The sequence below is a fragment of the Corythoichthys intestinalis genome, chromosome 17 (genome assembly GCF_030265065.1).
Source record: "Corythoichthys intestinalis isolate RoL2023-P3 chromosome 17, ASM3026506v1, whole genome shotgun sequence".
NCBI classification, from domain to species: domain Eukaryota; kingdom Metazoa; phylum Chordata; class Actinopteri; order Syngnathiformes; family Syngnathidae; genus Corythoichthys; species Corythoichthys intestinalis.
This window is the reverse complement of record NC_080411.1, coordinates 32,604,011-32,623,399: the sequence shown is the minus strand read 5'-3', so window position 1 is coordinate 32,623,399 and position 19,389 is coordinate 32,604,011. Positions and strand designations below refer to the sequence as shown.

The 19,389-nt window shown below is 40.1% G+C and overlaps 1 protein-coding gene across 1 annotated transcript in view; it reads right to left on the bottom strand.

The window, feature by feature from the left end:
• Positions 1-19,389, bottom strand: part of arvcfa (ARVCF delta catenin family member a) — a 69,341-nt gene that overhangs the window by 26,497 nt on the left and 23,455 nt on the right. The window contains exons 4-6 of the mRNA XM_057819204.1: positions 3,459-3,937; positions 1,888-2,071; positions 1,678-1,795 (exon numbers count right to left, since the gene is read on the bottom strand). Of these exons, the coding sequence (XP_057675187.1) occupies positions 1,678-1,795; positions 1,888-2,071; positions 3,459-3,937 (781 nt within the window). The remainder of the gene's footprint in view (positions 1-1,677; positions 1,796-1,887; positions 2,072-3,458; positions 3,938-19,389) is intronic.

Genomic DNA, 19,389 nt, shown 5'->3' with positions numbered 1-19,389 from the left:
GCCAAACGTTTTCTGTAACTCTTCACAAGCTTTTCACACACTGTTGCTGGCATTTTGGCCCATTCCTCCATGCAGATCTCCTCTAGAGCAGTGATATTTTGGGGCTGTCGTTGGGCAACACAGACTTTCAACTCCCTCCACAGATTTTCTATGGGGTTGAGATCTGGAGACTGGCTAGGCCATTCCAGGACCTTGAAATGCTTCTTACGAAGCCACTCCTTTGTTGCCCTGGCTGTGTGTTTGGGATCATTGTCATGCTGAAAGACCCAGCCATGTCTCATCTTCAATGCCCTTGCTGATGGAAGGAGATTTTCACTCAAAATCTCTTGGTACATGGCCCCATTCATTCTTTCCTTTACACAGATCAGTCGTCCTGGTCCCTTTGCAGAAAAATGCCCCCCATGCTTCACAGTGGGTATGGTGTAATTCAGTATTCTTTTTCCTCCAAACACGAGAACCTGTGTTTCTACCAAAAAGTTCTGTTTTGGTCTCATCTGACCATAACACATTCCCCCAGTCCTCTTCTTGATCATCCAAATACTCTCTAGCGAACTGCAGACAGGCCTGGGAGTGTACTTTCTTCAGTGTTACTGATAGTAGCCTTTGTTACTGGGGTCCCAGCTTTCTGTAGGTCATTCACTAGGTCCCCCCGTGTGGTTCTGGGATTTTTGCTCAACGTTCTTGTTATCATTTTGACGCCACGGGACGAGATCTTGAATGGAGCCCCAGATGGAGGGAGATTATCAGTGGTCTTGTATGTCTTCCATTTTCTAATAATTGCTCCCACAGTTGATTTCTTTACACTAAGTATTTTACTTATTGCAGATTCAGTCTTCCCAGCCTGGTGCAGGTCTCCAATTTTTTCTCTGGTGTCCTTCGACAGCTCTTTGGTCTTGGCCATAGTGGAGTTTGGAGTGTGACTGACTGAATTTGTGGACAGGTGTCTTTTATACCGATAATGAGTTAAAACAGGTGCCTTTAATACAGGTAACGAGTGGAGCCTCGTTAGACCTCATTAGCCCTCGTTAGAAGAAGTTAGACCTCTTTGACAGCCAGAAATCTTGCTTGTTTGTAGGTGACCAAATACTTATTTTCCACTCTAATTTGGAAATAAATTCTTTAAAAATCAAACAATGTGATTTTCTGTTTTTTTTCCACATTCTGTCTCTCATGGTTGAGGTTTACCAATGTTGACAATTACAGGCCTCTCTAATCTTTTCAAGTAGGAGAACTTGCACAATTGGTGGTTGACTAAATACTTATTTGCCCCACTGTTTTTAGACTATTATTGACGGGTTGTTTTCACGAGTGCTTTTGGGATGTTTTATCTTCATTTTTGCATAGGGATTTTGATCACTTTACGCTATAAACCTGCTGTCACTGCTTCTCCCTGGGGACTACATATGACATTTAGCTTGTAGGTATTTCTGGTCTGTGTAACACATTTGTTCTGCAATATCCCTGTTGAATAAATAAAAAAATGTCGTTGGTCATATTAGAAAGATATTAATCATGGACCTTTTTGGAAAATATTCAGCACATAGCAAAGCTGCAAGCTATTGTATCACTTGTACACTTTCTACAATCATGATGTGGTATTAATGTATATTGGAATTTGGTTTAAAGTCATGCCCAGGTACGAAATCCACTGTCCACCACTGGATTTTGACAACCAACCTTATTGTCCGTGTCCTTGTTGACCACGGCCGAGTGAAGGGCATGCAGGAGGGCATCCACAAGCCCTTCGCACTCCCTCAGTCGCTGTCGGGCCTCGGCTCCGTCTGAGCTGACATTCCTACGGTAACGACATCGTCTTCTATTAAAAAAAACACCCCAAACCCACAGAAAGCCGCCTATCATTTATCGGCAGAAGGCGACCAAGGTTACCGCAGACATCCCGATGTGTTCTTAAAGACAGTGGTCCACTGGGCGCTGTGCAGCTTCGAAGGGTCGCACGGCTCTCTCCTCCAGCCTGAGTGTGGGATGATGATTTCTTCGTTGAGCGTTTGAAGGCCGTGGTTGATGACCGTCATCTTCAAGGGCTCGTGTGATGAGAGGTTCCACATGGTGCCTGGAGGGGCCAACCAAGGAGACAATGTGACGGAGTACGGTGGTACCTTGAGATATGAGTGATCTGATTGCCATTTGGTCATTGTTTTGTTATAGTCTCTTGGGAAAATGACTATTATTACAGCAACTCATTGAACTGATGTTCGTTAATTGCAGCGTATAAATTAAAGTCAGCAAAACACCATTGATGTGTCTGTCTTCTTGTTTGGATTTTCCCAGCAGTCTGGATGCCCTGTGGAACCACACTGCCTTTCACAGGTCAGTCTTGAGCCCCTTTCACACACACCGAAATACCGTGAAAATAGCGGAATTTAAACAGGTAGCCCTTATGTGTGAAACTAATTTCCAGGGTCGACTGACACGAAGATTACGAGGACATTTCCCAGGTCGCGTCTTAGTATAATGTCCGGGACTTTCCCGGGATTCAGGGTCTCAACACGATGGCTGATGACCTAAATATCATAGTGGACAGATCGTCACTTCCTCTTTCTTTGCAGTAAGATGAAAAGCAGTAAACAAACATCGCAGTTATCAACAATGCAAGCTGGAAATAGCTCAATTAAACTGAAAACATAACTAAATTAAATTACTATGGGATCGTAGAGCCGAGGAAGTAAGTCCATCGTCCATCTTTGGAAATGTGTGGTTTATTTTGTTGCCGATGTTAGGGTCCGCTACTGCGGAAAAATGTTGTACTTCAAAGCAGAAAACAATGGAGGGATACGTTCAAGGGTTATTAAATACAAACAAAAATACACGCGATCGCGGAAAAGGGTGCGGTTTTCGGGCTGGCTCTCCAGCGGTTAGAAGCCACTGTATGAAATACCAGCACAACGTAGGGGATTTCAAAACAAGTGCAGCAGAGGTGTCGAATGGCGCCCAGCCAGGTAATATCACAACACCCTTCTCTTGGATCGACTGGGTTTAAATAAGGCTTCATGATCTTGAATTGGCTGCAGTTACAACGTCGGGAACGCTCCCTCTGGAACAAAACACGATTTGACCAACACTGTGACAGCCAATGCCGACCAAAAATGATGTAATGTCCGGGTTATAAAATCGTGCCAGCAGCCCTCCCCGCACAGAGAGCAGCAGTGGGTAACACAGGACCAGTCTGTGAAAGTGTCCAACCCTCGTCATTCTCCGGACATCTCTCCATGCGTGAAAGCAAGGATGCGAGTAAATCCCGCATCTCAGTACACTGGAATTTCCCTGGATATGCGTGTGAAAAGGGCTTTGGTGACATTATGACTGACATCGTTTCAAGGGAGGAGACACGATTTATTGTGGAGATGTTCTATGCGTGTGGTGTGTATTGATCTAATCTGGAGTACAATATACAGTATAAGAGCAGAGAAAACACACTAGTTTACGATGGAGTACTGTACCTGTGACTAACTCTTTGACCTCCATGCTACTCGTCTTCCTCAGCAGTCGGACCAAAGCCTGGATGCCGTCGCAGTTCTTGATAGCCATTTTGTTGTTGTGGTCCTTCCCATAGGATATGTTCCGTAAGGCTCCGCAGGCCTTGCGGTGGACTTCAGGTTTTGGGTGGTCCAGCAGGTCCACCAGCATGGGCACGCCGTTCAGTTGTCGCACTTCCTGTTTGATCCGGTCATTCTCGTAGCACAGGTGTTGCAGGTAGGCGGCGGCGTTGGACTTGACCGGGTCCATTGGGTGGCCCAGCATTGAGATGACTTCTTGCAGATTGGGGTCCCTCCAGCGGGGGTCTCTGCGAATGCTGTCCAGGCTCACCATGCTGCTGCGCTTGTGAGGGAACTGCAAGGTCTGTGCTCGGCACATGGCCTGGAAGAAAGGGTTCAGGCTGCCCTCCAGCTGTGCCATGAAGGCATCGTCGTAGCCACTTCTTCAGAAACAGAACAATATATGCAGAAAACAACAAGTTGATAGCAGTATCCATTGGCAGAGCGATGGGTTGTTGTCTTTTTAACCAGTGATGCGAAATAAAGTACAAATACTAATGTAGATTTAGGTTTGAGAATAGATACAATGGTGCCTTGAGATATGAGTTTAGTTTGCTCTGTGATCACATTTGTGACTCAAAATGCTCATAATAAAAAATCCTACTTCAGAATGGAAATGCAATTAACCTGTTCCAGACCCCCCCCCAAAAAAAATATATATTTCTTTTAAGAGGAAATATCCATCCATAATATTGTACTGTAAAATATTGTGCTGCTCCCTCTGCAGTGCCTGTAGTATAATACAGTCACGCAAACTTGAAAAAAGAAGAATAACAATACTATTGCTACTACTATTACGACTATTACTGCAACTGACTGAAGATGTTTCATTAGTCATAGAGGATAAAGACTAAAGGAGTGTGAGTATTTTGCTAGGTCATCAGCATGTGATGGTCAGCTGTTAACCTTCAAATATGCATTTCTTAAAAAGCTCGTAAACTTTGACAACCATTGCATAGCAATGGCTTTTTCCATCATATTTTAGCATTAAGGTAGCGGTGCACAATTTTCATTGTATACAGTATATATACAGTAGTACCTCTACATATGAAGTTAATTCATTCCAGGACCTTGTTTGTAAGTCGAACTGGTTGTATGTCGAGCAGGATTTTCCCTTAAGAATACATTATAATTCCGTTAATTCGTTCCACAGATCGAAAACCTACACTAAATATTTAATAAATACTGCTGGTACCATTACAAATGGCAAATACACATACCAAAACAAATAAATTATAAATAAAAATTGGAATAATAATACAATACCGTATTGGCCCGATTATAAGACGACCCCCTCTTTTTCAAGACTCAAGTTTGAAAAAAGACTTTTTGAACACCAAATTAATTTTTATACAGAAAATAATTGCAGTACATCTGAAACAAATGATTATAACAATATATTTGAGAGAAAAAGCTTGTTATTTTGCCTCATTCAAATCTTAATATCTGAACATTTAAATATGTAAACTAAAGTGCAATCACAATCGTAAATGAATGGCTTCTGGATTTTGAAATGTAAATAAACCAATCTATTGTGATAAAACAACAAAATTGCAATCACTGCATTAACCATCAAAGTGAAGTCTAACTGTAACTGTAGTCTTGAAACATATCTGAATAAGGAAAAAAACTGCGATAAAATAATGCAAACTGGTTAAACTTGAGAGTAGCTGAGATCTGTCATGACAGAACATCGCTTCAATGATATCTGGCGCCATCTAGCGTCGTGATTGGGGAGAGTAGCCGAGATCTGTCATAACAGAACATCGCTTCAATGATACACTGTGTCACCTAGCGTCGTGACTGGGTGTAATGTCTAGACCGCGAATATAAGACGACCCCCTCTTTTCAATCTTATTTCAATGCAAAAAACACCATCTTATATTCGGGCTGATACGGTAATAATTCTTGTAATAATGTTACGAATCAGGTTCTAATGTGGCGGCTGTGTTTTTCGTGCTGTACCTGAACACACCACATGGCTGACGTGACAAGTGAGATAGAGAGTGCAGTAGAGATTTTACTTTCTCTTTTAATGTCCTGTTGATGGTGGCGTCAACCGCGACAGACAGTAGGCGTATTGTGTTGCACAAGTTCTGAAATGAATGATTAAAAACTACCAGGGGTTTTGGAACTTCCTAAAATTACCAAGGGTGTCCCATTTTGGGACACCCTGGGATCCGCCCCCAAGCCGAGCCCATCTCATTTCTACCCCTTGGCCCACCTCCTGGCCCACCCCTTGGCCCACCCCTTGGCCCACCCCTTGGCCCACCCCTCGGCCCACCCACCCCTCGGCCCACCCCTCTGCCCACCCCTCGGCCCACCCCTTGGCCCTTCAAACGAAGCAATAAGGAGGGCTTGAAACCATCAGCCCTAAGAATTGGGACACCTCTTTTGCAAGTAAAGAGAAAGCAGCCTACTCAAGAAAGTTTTCCCCCAACCACCTCCTCTGCTAATGGCTCAATTTACGAGCAAAGACAAGGCAGCAAAGCAGCAAATAAAACTCCATACAAAGCAGCCTCACTCTGGAAGGATTTGCCCTTACTTTTGCATTCAAACAGATTTTGCTTTCGCTCAAGTGACTTTTATTTTTGATTGAAAATATATATTTTGATTGAAGGAACTTTTTGGGGGGGACTGACTAAGAAATAAACAAATCTACCAACAAATGTATCATTCAACAGTAGGCTTTGAAAGCTGTGATTGATTTTAACAAAATATAAAAACATATCAAAAGCCAAACAAATACAACAATTTCTTTGGCAGTTTTTATTTTGAGGCAACTTTTGCATTCAAACATTTTGCTTTCCTTCAAGTGACTTTTGTCACGCAAATGTTGCACTGTGTGAAAGGCTGCTATTGTGTGTAAAAAAAAAAAAGAGAAAGCCCTGGTGTCATTCAAAGCACTAACTCAGGGGTCCCCCAAACTACGGCCCACGGGCCACATTTGGTCCAGCCCCCTGAACAAAAATAAATAAATAAATAAATAAATAAAAAAATTTGTAAAAAAAAATATATATATATATATATATATATATATATATATATATATATATATATATATATATATATAAAGTATATATATGTATATATATATATATATATATTTTTTTTTTCCCAATAGTATTATTTATTTCCTGGCTTTTTTTCTGTGAAGAACCCAGAGAGGGTTATTTGGTTATTATCTATTATATTATATTATATTATATTATATTATATTATATTATATTATATTATATTATATTATATTATATTATATTAAGCAAAGCAAGGCAAAGCAAACAAAACAAACACTTGTAACAAACGTAAGGGTCCACAACACATGCACATAGATGTGGAGCACTAGTTCAGTTTAATTTAGTTTGGTTTCAAATTCAATGTAATATTTACACCATTGTATGAAACCTGAATGATAGTTAGTTTCTGAACCAAGAGTGGTATTTACTAGTCCTGCATATTTTATCCAGCCATTTCATGTGATGTGCTTTTCTTGTTACCACTGTTGCTTAGTGTGCTTTGTTGTAGTATTTCTGAATATCTATGGATATAAATGTATATCCACAGCAAATTGGTAACTGATCTTTTCAAAAATGTTTTTTAACATGTAGAGGGTATTCAAACAAATACATCCGAATGAATTAGAATTATTATACTACTGTTAAAAAATCCTCAGAACTTTAGCAGTTTATTGTCAAGTAAGAAGTAACAGTGTTTGAAATAGAGCCTAGTTCGGGCCTAAAAAATCCAGCCCGACCCGACCCGACACGGCCCGCTGGTATTGAGGCCCGACCCGGCCCGAGCTCGATCACTTAACTAGATTTGCAGGCCCGAGCCCGAAAAACCCGACTTTTTTTTTTTTTTTTTGAGTGACGCGGAAAAAACGCAGCAGCAGCAATTTATTTTCATTTCTTCGAGTTGGCAGAAAAAAACGCAAGTTTTCTTAATGTTTAAATAATCTACATATTTTTTTTAGAATTATCAAAGCATTCACACAACGAAATAACGCTGGGAAAGTTTGTGAGTGTGTGGGATATTGTTCTCACATGGACGCGCCTCTCTGACAAGGAAATGAAAATGAGGGCGGCGGCTCGGCCATGCACAAACGGTACAGCGTGAGGACAAGAATAAAAAGCGGCCGGCGCCACGGCGTTCATGCACACGCACAAGCAGAAGCGCAATACAGAGATCCTGCTCTCCATTTTTTTTTTTTTTTTTTTTTTTTTTAATAATTTATTAGTCCGGCATGGCGGCCCGACCCGAACTGACCCGAACGTGAATGCTTAAAATGTGGGCCCGACCCGACCCGACATTCGGGTCGGGTTCGGGTTCGGGCACAAAATCTAACCTCTAGTTTGAAAGTAGCATGGCGCCCATCCCCCATTCACTGATAATGGCCGAACATTTCCCTCCCACCCCCTTCCACAGCGAACGGCTGAATTGCTAGTAAAGAAAAAGTAGCCTGACTTGGGAAGGTTTTGCCCTTACTTTTGCATTCAAACACATTTTGCTTTGTTTTCAAGTGACTTTTTCTCGATTGAAAATATATATTTTGATTGAAGGAATTTTTGGGGGGGCGCTTGACCAAGAAATAAACAAATCTAGCTACTAATTTATCAACCTCAAAGCTGTGAGTGATTCTAAAAAAATATAAAAACATATCAAAAGCAAAATAAAGATTCCAACACAAGAATATTTTTGTCTGTCTTTATTTTGGGGCAACGTTTGCATTCAAACCAATTTTGCTTTAACTACTGTTAAAAAATCCTCAGAAGTTTAGCAGTTTATTGTCAAGTAAGAAGTAACAGTGTCTGAAAGTAGCATGACGCCCATCCCCAATTCACTGACAATGGCTGAACATTTCCCCCCAACCCCCATCCACAGCGAACGGCTGAATTGCAAGGTAAAGAAAAAGCAGCCTGACTTGCAAAGGTTTCGCTCTTACTTTTGCATTCCAAAAACATTTTGCTTTGCTTTCAAGTGATTTTTTTTTCTCGATTGAAAATATATATTTTGATTGAAGGAACTTTTTTTTTTGGCTTGACCAAGAAATAAACAAATCTAGCTACAAATGTATCAACCTCAAAGCTGTGAGTGATTCTAATAAAATATAAAAACATATCAAAAACAAAATAAAGATACCCACACAAGAATTTTTTTGTCTGTCTTTATTTTGAGGCAACGTTTGCATTCAAACCAATTTTGCTTTAACTACTGTTAAAAAATCCTCAGAAGTTTAGCAGTTTATTGTCAAGTAAGAAGTAACAGTGTTTGAAAGTAGCATGGTGCCCATCCCCCATTCACTGACAATGGCTGAACATTTCCCACCAACCCCCATCCACAGCGAACGGCTGAATTGCAAGTAAAGAAACAGCAGCCTGACTTGCAAAGGTTTCGCTCTTACTTTTGCATTCCAAAAACATTTTGCTTTGCTTTCAAGTGATTTTTTTTTTTCTCGATTGAAAATATATATTTTCATTGAAGGAACTTTTTTTTTTTTGATTGACCAAGAAATAAACAAATCTAGCTACAAATGTATCAACCTCAAAGAAATAAAAAAATCACTGGAATGTAAGCAAAATGAGTTTGAATGCTAGAGTTGCCTCAAAATAGAGATAGACCAAAAACTAAATTGTTGTGTTTGCTACATTTCTTTTGCTTTTGATAAGTCTTTCATGAGAATCATTCCCAGCTTTCAGAGCTTACTTTAGTTTGATAAAGTTGTATGAGGTTTTCATTCTTTTTTGTTCAATCCAGAAACAAATTGCTTCAAGCAAAATAAATATTTTCAATTGAAATAAAAAAGTCACTGGAATGTAAGCAAAATGAGTTTGAATGCTAGAGTTGCTTCAAAATAGGGATGGACAAAACTAAATTGTTGTGTTTGCTACATTTCTTTTGCTTTTGATAAGTCTTTCATGAGAATCATTCCCAGCTTTCAGAGCTTGCTTTAGTTTGATAAAGTTGTATGAGGTTTTCAGTCTTTTTTGTTCAATCCAGAAACAAATTGCTTCAAGCAAAATAAATATTTTCAATTGAAATAAAAAAGTCACTGGAATGTAAGCAAAATGAGTTTGAATGCTAGAGTTGCTTCAAAATAGGGATGGATAAAACTAAATTGTTGTGTTTGCTACATTTTTTTGCTTTTGATAAGTCTTTCATGAGAATCAATCTCAGCTCTCTAGAGCTTACTTTAGTTTGATAAAGTTGTATGAGGTTTTCATTCTTTTTTGTTCAATCCAGAAACAAATTGCTTCAAGCAAAATAAATATTTTCAATTGAAATAAAAAAAGTCACTGGAATGTAAGCAAAATGAGTTTGAATGCTAGAGTTGCTTCAAAATAGGGATGGACAAAACTAAATTGTTGTGTTTGCTACATTTCTTTTGCTTTTGATAAGTCTTTCATGAGAATCATTCCCAGCTTTCAGAGCTTACTTTAGTTTGATAAAGTTGTATGAGGTTTTCAGTCTTTTTTGTTCAATCCAGAAACAAATTGCTTCAAGCAAAATAAATGTTTTCAATTGAAATAAAAAAGTCACTGGAATGTAAGCAAAATGAGTTTGAATGCTAGAGTTGCCTCAAAATAGAGATAGACCAAAAACTAAATTGTTGTGTTTGCTACATTTCTTTTGCTTTTGATAAGTCTTTCATGAGAATCATGAGAAGCGCCGGGAGCCCCTCACGCCCAGTCCCAGCAAAAGAGCCAAGTGTCAAGTTAGAGCTGAATGCTCACGGAACTCTGCAACCAAGCAGATGTGTTCACTGCTACAGGTACACCTGTGGCAAATGCAAGAAGGAGACAGCAACGGAGTGCCAACCCTGTTATGACAGCCCAGACAGAATACGCCACCACCACCGCTGAGACATGTATTTTGCACGATGACTATAATGAAACAACAAAAGTCACTTGAATGAAAACAAAATTGGTTTGAATGCAAACGTTGCCTCAAAATACAGACAAAAAAATTCTCGTGTGGGTATCTTTGTTTTGCTTTTGATATGTTTTTATATTTTATTAGAATCACTCACAGCTTTGAGGTTGATACATTTGTAGCTAGATTTGTTTATTTCTTGGTCAATCCAAAAAAAAAAGTTCCTTCAATCAAAATATATATTTTCAATCGAGAAAAAAAAAAATCACTTGAAAGCAAAGCAAAATGTTTTTGGAATGCAAAAGTAAGAGCGAAACCTTTGCAAGTCAGGCTGCTGTTTCTTTACTTGCAATTCAGCCGTTCGCTGTGGATGGGGGTTGGTGGGAAATGTCCAGCCATTGTCAGTGAATGGGGGATGGGCGCCATGCTACTTTCAAACACTGTTACTTCTTACTTGACAATAAACTGCTAAACTTCTGAGGATTTTTTAACAGTAGTTAAAGCAAAATTGGTTTGAATGCAAACGTTGCCTCAAAATAAAGACAGACAAAAAAATTCTTGTGTGGGTATCTTTATTTTGCTTTTGATATGTTTTTATATTTTATTAGAATCACTCACAGCTTTGAGGTTGATACATTTGTAGCTAGATTTGTTTATTTCTTGGTCAATCCAAAAAAAAAAGTTCCTTCAATCAAAATATATATTTTCAATCGAGAAAAAAAAAAATCACTTGAAAGCAAAGCAAAATGTTTTTGGAATGCAAAAGTAAGAGCGAAACCTTTGCAAGTCAGGCTGCTGTTTCTTTACTTGCAATTCAGCCGTTCGCTGTGGATGGGGGTTGGTGGGAAATGTCCAGCCATTGTCAGTGAATGGGGGATGGGCGCCATGCTACTTTCAAACACTGTTACTTCTTACTTGACAATAAACTGCTAAACTTCTGAGGATTTTTTAACAGTAGTTAAAGCAAAATTGGTTTGAATGCAAACGTTGCCTCAAAATAAAGACAGACAAAAAAATTCTTGTGTGGGTATCTTTATTTTGTTTTTGATATGTTTTTATATTTTATTAGAATCACTCACAGCTTTGAGGTTGATACATTTGTAGCTAGATTTGTTTATTTCTTGGTCAAGCCAAAAAAAAAGTTCCTTCAATCAAAATATATATTTTCAATCGAGAAAAAAAAATCACTTGAAAGCAAAGCAAAATGTTTTTGGAATGCAAAAGTAAGAGCGAAACCTTTGCAAGTCAGGCTGCTTTTTCTTTACCTTGCAATTCAGCCGTTCGCTGTGGATGGGGGTTGGGGGGAAATGTTCAGCCATTGTCAGTGAATTGGGGATGGGCGTCATGCTACTTTCAGACACTGTTACTTCTTACTTGACAATAAACTGCTAAACTTCTGAGGATTTTTTAACAGTAGTTAAAGCAAAATTGGTTTGAATGCAAACGTTGCCCCAAAATAAAGACAGACAAAAATATTCTTGTGTTGGAATCTTTATTTTGCTTTTGATATGTTTTTATATTTTTTTAGAATCACTCACAGCTTTGAGGTTGATAAATTAGTAGCTAGATTTGTTTATTTCTTGGTCAAGCGCCCCCCCCAAAAATTCCTTCAATCAAAATATATATTTTCAATCGAGAAAAAGTCACTTGAAAACAAAGCAAAATGTGTTTGAATGCAAAAGTAAGGGCAAAACCTTCCCAAGTCAGGCTACTTTTTCTTTACTAGCAATTCAGCCGTTCGCTGTGGAAGGGGGTGGGAGGGAAATGTTCGGCCATTATCAGTGAATGGGGGATGGGCGCCATGCTACTTTCAAACTAGAGGTTAGATTTTGTGCCCGAACCCGAACCCGACCCGAATGTCGGGTCGGGTCGGGCCCACATTTTAAGCATTCACGTTCGGGTCAGTTCGGGTCGGGCCGCCATGCCGGACTAATAAATTATTAAAAAAAAAAAAAAAAAAAAAAATGGAGAGCAGGATCTCTGTATTGCGCTTCTGCTTGTGCGTGTGCATGAACGCCGTGGCGCCGGCCGCTCTTTATTCTTGTCCTCCCGCGGCCGTTTGCGCATGGCCGAGCCGCCGCCCTCATTTTCATTTCCTTGTCAGAGAGGCGCGTCCATGTGAAAACAATATCCCACACACTGAGAAATATGTTTAACAAACTTTCCCAGCGTTATTTCGTTGTGTGAATGCTTTGATAATTCTAAAAAAGATATGTAGATTATTTAAACATTAAGAAAACTTGCGTTTTTTTCTGCCAACTCGAAGAAATGAAAATAAATTGCTGCTGCTGCGTTTTTTCCGCGTCACTCAAAAAAAAAAAAAAAAAAAAAAAAAAGTCGGGTTTTTCGGGCTCGGGCCTGCAAATCTAGTTTAAGTGATCGAGCTCGGGCCGGGTCGGGCCTCAATACCAGCGGGCCGTGTCGGGTCGGGTCGGGTCGGGTCGGGCTGGATTTTTTAGGCCCGAACTAGGCTCTAGTCCCAATTCTTAGGGCTGATGGTTTCAAGCCCTCCTTATTGCTTCGTTTGAAGGGCCAAGGGGTGGGCAGAGGGGTGGGCCGAGGGGTGGGTGGGCCGAGGGGTGGGCCAAGGGGTGGGCCAAGGGGCGGGCCAAGGGGTGGGCCAGGAGGTGGGCCAAGGGGTAGAAATGAGATGGGCTTGGTGGAGGATCTCCTTATAAGGCTGTCCCAAAATGGGACACCCTTGGGGATGATCCTAGGTTGTCCCAAAATGGGACACCTATGGTAATTCTAGTGTTAAAGACCTGACGAAGCTGGCGATTTCTTTGACGATGTTACCACAATAAAAATTGTCACCTTAACTTACAGTGGGGCAAATAAGTATTTATTCAACCACCAAAAGTTCTCCTACCTGAAAAGATTAGAGAGGCCTGTAATTGTCAACATGGGTAAACCTCAACCATGAGAGACACAATTGGGGAAAAAAACAGAAAATCACATTGTTTGATTTTTAAAGAATTTATTTCCAAATTAGAGTGGAAAATAAGTATTTGGTCACCTACAAACAAGCAAGATTTCTGGCTGTCAAAGAGGTCTAACTTCTTGTAACGAGGTCTAACAAGGCTCCATTCGTTACCTGTATTAATGGCATCTGTTTTAACTCATTATTGGTATAAAAGACACCTGTCCACAACCTCAGACAGTCACACTCCAAACTCCACTATGGCCAAGACTAAAGAGCTGTCGAAGGACACCAGAGACAAAATTGTAGACCTGCACCTGGCTGGGAAGACTGAATCTGCAATATGTAAACGCTTGGTGTAAAGAAATCAACTGTGGGAGCAATTATTGGAAAATGGAAGACATACAAGACCACTGATAATCTCCCTCGATCTGGGGCTTCATGCAAGATCTCACCCCGTGGCATCAAAATGATAACAAGAGCGGTGAGCAAAAATCCCAGAACCACACAAGGGAGCTAGTGAATGACCTACAGAGAGCTGGGACCACAGTAACAAAGGCTATTATCATTAAAACAATGCGCTGCCAGGGACTCAAATCCTGCACTGCCAGACGTGTCCCCCTGCTGAAGAAAGTACACATCCAGGCCCGTCTGTGGTTCACTAGAGAGCATTTGGATGATCCAGAAGAGACTGGGAGAATGTGTTGTGGTCAGGTGAAACCAAAATAGAACTTTTTGGTAGAAACACAGGTTCTCGTGTTTGGATGAAAAAGAATACTGAATTGCACCATACCCACTGTGAAGCATGGGGGTGGAAACATCATGCTTTGGGGCTGTTTTTCTGCAAAGGGACCAGGATAACTGATCTGTGTAAAGGAAAGAATGAACGGGGCCATGTATCGAGAGATTTTGAGTGAAAATCTTCCATCAGCAAGGGCATTGAAGATGAGACGTGGCTGGGTCTTTCAGCATGACAATGATCCCAAACACACAGCCAGGGCAACAAAGGAGTGGCTTCGTAAGAAGCATTTCATGGTTCTGGAGTGACCTAGCCAGTCTCCAGATCTCAACCCCATAGAAAATCTGTGGAGGGAGTTGAAAGTCCGTGTTGCCCAACGACAGCCCCAAAACATCACTGCTCTAGATCTGCATGGAGGAATGGGCCAAAATAGCAGCAACAGTGTGTGAAAAGCTTGTGAAGAGTTACCAAAAACGTTTGGCCTCCGTTATTGCCAACAAAAGGTACATAACAAAGTATTGAGATGAACTTTTGGTATTGACCCAATACATATTTTCCACCATTATTTGCAAATAAATTCTTTAAAAATCAAACAATGTGATTTTCTGTTTTTTTTCCACATTCTGTCTCTCATGGTTTAGGTTTACCAATGTTGACAATTACAGGCTTCTCGAATATTTTCAAGTGGAGAACTTGCACAATTAGTGGTTGACTAAATTCATATTTGCCCCACTGTATAAAGACTGGCAAACGGAGGTCGGAGGAGGACCATCGAGACCATAGTATTGTCGAGCCAGTTGAAGGACGCGCACACCTTGCTCATATTTTTCTATCATTTTCATCTTCATTTCAATGGTAATCGTCACTTTTTTCCTTTTTTCACTACATGCACTAACCTTGGGACCAATGCTGATTTCTCTCCCAAGAAAATACATCGCGCGTCCGTCTTGCGGAAAAACAAAAGAAACTGCGGCGCTGTCATAAATCGTTAACTTAACGTCGGATGTCGAAAAGAACGTGTGTCAAAGGGATCGTATGTCGAGGTACCACTGTATATTTTTAACCTGTTCTGTTCAGCTATGTAGACATGGAGAATGGTAAATATGAGTGTTAAAGACTGTAACAGTCTTAATATGCACACGGGAGTTTGGTGTACTCCTATTGTATTTTTTTTTATCCTGTGTTGTTTATTCAAAGAATGCAACTAGACAGGAAAGGGATTGAGATAAAAAGGAAGAACAGAGGGAATGGTGATACAAAGCCTCATTAAAATATACAGTTGTGCATGGAGATTTGCATACATACACTGTACAAAAACATGCACATAATTTTTTTGTCTCACTGTCGAAACTCAAATCGGACTAAACTATACAGGTCGTCTCGGGTTACGATGTACACGTACACGTACTTAGATGACTTTGACTTTATGACGTCTGAGTCTCGTCGTCTTTTTTTTTTTTTTTTTTTTAATGTTGACTTTTGTGTTGTGGTGTAGGCCCATGCTTTTATTTTGGCTCAGGAAGCGTAGAGCAGGTTGTAATTCCGCACGCGAGAGCATGTACACACCCGCCCACCGCACACACTGCACACGCACACATGAGGAAGCAGCTAAGTGAAGCATCCAGAGGCGACGGCTGTATATACTGTAACCCCTGTTGTACTGTTTATTGTGCGTTTTTAATTGTGGTCGAATACTTGGGACGAGTTTATGTGCTTGTTTTTGATTATTGTGCGTTTTTAATTGTGGTCGAATACTTGGGGCGAGTTTATGTGATTGTTTTTGATGATGTGCGGATGCTAACCGATACATACAAATCGTTTGTTATTGTTGTATCAGCAGCTACTTGTAAACGCAAATTTGAATTGCTTTTATTGAAGATGAGACTGATTTAATCTCATTTTATTTTAGTTTCATTCTGCAAGTGTTGATGTCATGAGCAGCTGAATGAAGTCAGCAAACCACACGGACGTCTGACTTCATCATTTCTGGGCTTAGCTCGCTGTCTAGCTAGGATTTAGCTCCAACGTCTTGGCGAGGACAGTACAATGACGTATAATACATGTTTTAGGATTTTTAATTTAGAGGGTGTAGGAGGTATTTAAAGAGTTACTTCCAATTTACGCAAAAATCTGGGTTACTTCACCAGCGCAGGAGCGGAACTAGTTCGTAAACCGGGGACTACCTGTACTTGTCCCGGAGTCAAGCCAGGGGTCACAAGAGACTTTTGGGAAATCCATACATAAACCGCATGTGCAAAGGGAATAAGTCAGTGCTTTCAGCACTGCTATCTGGCATGTCACTTAGGATTCAAAGAGCCTTAGTTTCATTTTTAACCCTTCTAATTCAGAAGGTTCCACGCACACCTTTCACATAGTTTTGAATGCAACACACTGATGTCGAGATGAGCTGCTTATCTTTGTTTCGTGTGTCTAAGCAGTCTAACTTGCAATGTGACAATGTGACAATGTGAAAAGTGCGTCTTTTGTAAACGAACCCGTCACTTGCTCCTGACGTAGCTGCAAGGACACCCTCGCTGCACCACTACATCTACATTGACGCAGAGCAGTCTTCTAAATTCTAAAGCATGTGCAGAGTGGCCTGTGCTGGCACAAAAATACCTTACACCTGCATTGCATTTTGCACCACTGTGCATGTCCCCACACATAGACTTCACCATCAGTTGACAAGGCAGCTCCCACAAACATTGCATCACGCCTTCCAGTTGGGGGCCGACCCAGGCAGAACATTTGGCATTCACTGTGATAAACTCAAACACACGCTGCGTTCAAACGCTGGATTAAGGTTGAAAAAGGATGGAAGTTTTACTGCATACATGCAGGCAGGAGTGTCTCAAGAGATATTTGGTCGAGAATATAAGGTAATTATTATATAAAAAAGCCCCATGCATGCACTTTGTGGAAAAAAATGCATGGAAAAAACTTATTATTATTATTATTTCAGTCGAAATATTTACGTAAAATCAATGATAACTGCCTGTTTTTTTTGTTTGTTTGTTTGTTTGTTTGTTTGTTTTTGCTCTTAACCAAGAATCTAGACCAGAGCTCCCCAACCGCCGGGCCGTGGACCGGTACCGGTCTGTGGCGCATTTGGTACCGGGCCACAAAAGTAATAATAATTTATTAACGACTGCATAATGGCCAAATTAACTTTCCTATGCCCCTTAACACACCAGTATCCCTGTCTACTCTAGATATAATACTACAGGATGGAAGGTCATCATAGATATCCATTGATTGGACTGCTAGCAGTACATCTTGTTTTGTATATATATGTGCGCTTGTCCTCGATAATAATGTGCTCCCGGAAATAATTAACCCCACACAGGGCCGACCCAGGCCATTTGGGGGCCCTAAGCAAAATAATGCAAAGGGGCCCATATTTTTGGCCCACCATTTCGTCACAGTGTACTGTGAAACCCGTACATGCAATCCAATCCATACGTCCATATTTTGTATATTAATCAGATTTTGTTGCACTGCATACTTCAAACTTCTCACCCCAAATGATTGTCAATACTTACAGTAGATAGCGCCAAACCTTTTTCTAAAAGAGGAAAGAAAGAAATTAAGGAACTCATATTTTTTTAAGCTTGTAAACAAGTATCAAAACTCACAAAAGTCAAATAAAGCAAACTGTAGTAAACAAAATAGAATATAAATTAAACAATTGCCAGATTGGGGGCCCCCTAGTGGTCAGGGGCCCTAAGCAGCTGCATAGTCTGCGTATAGGCTGGGCCGGCCCTGGCCTCACACTAGAATGAGTGAAAAACAGACGTCTTTGGACAGATTTTTTACGGGGAAACGGGCACCTGACGAGCGAGAAGATGAGCCTAGAACCTCAAGGAAAACAAAATCTACGCTACTTCCCAATCACTAAAGATAGACGAACTGCGATGGATTCGTGACCAGTTTGTGAATAAACCGAGTGTTTCGAGCATGTCTGTGCAACAGGAGGATCAATTTGTAAAGATCACAAATGACGCCGACCTTAAACGTACATTTGAGACAACAACTGTACCGAGGTTCTGGATTAAAGTAATTCCGGAATATCCTGACATCGCTAGGAGAGCATTGAAAACCGTGCTACAATTTCCAACATCTTATCTTTGTGAAGCGGGCTTCTCTCAATCTCCCATCACACATTGATGGGACCATCTCGTTTCAATGAAACAAGCTCAGGCCTCCCCCTGACTTAGCGGGTGAGTTATATTTTCCCTGCGCTTAACACATGCAATTTTCGTGTTGCACATGTATGTTTATGATGTAAGTAGTTTTTTAGCACTGTTGGATAACATTGAGAGTCCAATTGAATATAAAAGAGGGCTTTTTCACCGCCACAAAAGCTTTGGGAGTTTTATATTTTTCAAATTTTATAAGGGTGCAAAATTTGACAGAACACCGGTCCATGAAAAAAAAGACTCAAATCACACAGGTCCGTGGTGCAATAAAAGTTGGGCACCCCTGATCTAGACTGTTCTATGTTCACATCTATAGAAATTCCAGGATGTACGCATTCATTTGCAAGAATTTTCAATTTAAAAAGCTTTTTGTTTTGTGATGGCCGCCACGTTAGGTTTACACAATAGCGTAATTTTAGCTTGAAATATTTGTGTAAAATGAATGATAACTGCCCGTTTTTTTTTTTTGCTTTTAACCAAGAATCTATACTGTTCTGTGCTCATATGTATAGAAATTATGCATTTATTTACAAGAATTATCAACTTCAAAAGCTCTTGGTTTTGTGATGGCCGCCATGTTGTGTCCATACACAGTAGCGTAAGTTTACATTCCAAACGACCGGGTAATTTTCGGCCAACTGCCCGTTTTTTTTTTTTTTTTTTTTGGGGGGGGGCAAAAAAGTGGTAACTTAGACATTTCTGCGTCCATATTAAAAAAAAAAAAAAATTAAATCGCCTTATACGTGTTTTTTTTTTTTTTTTTTTTTTTTTTTTTATGTAACATTTCAATATAAAAATGAGGATGGCCAGATAGCCTGCAAGACGTGCAGAGGCAATAGTAACATCGGAAATAAACCTAAATAAGTTGTGACTGTAGATAGAAAAATGCAAATTTTGCTTTTGGTGAGTTTAGTTAAGGTGATTCTGCATGTTTTCCTCAAGTATAAAGTTTCTTATATAAAATTGAGTGATTTATTAGCTGTTGAAAACTTACGCACTAAACAAACAAAAAAAATTAGGTTGCTATTTTGGGCAAAAACATATATGATATGTTAAATATTGCTATTGATCCTGAAAATATTGGGGATTCTCTCTGCCTTTGGTGGT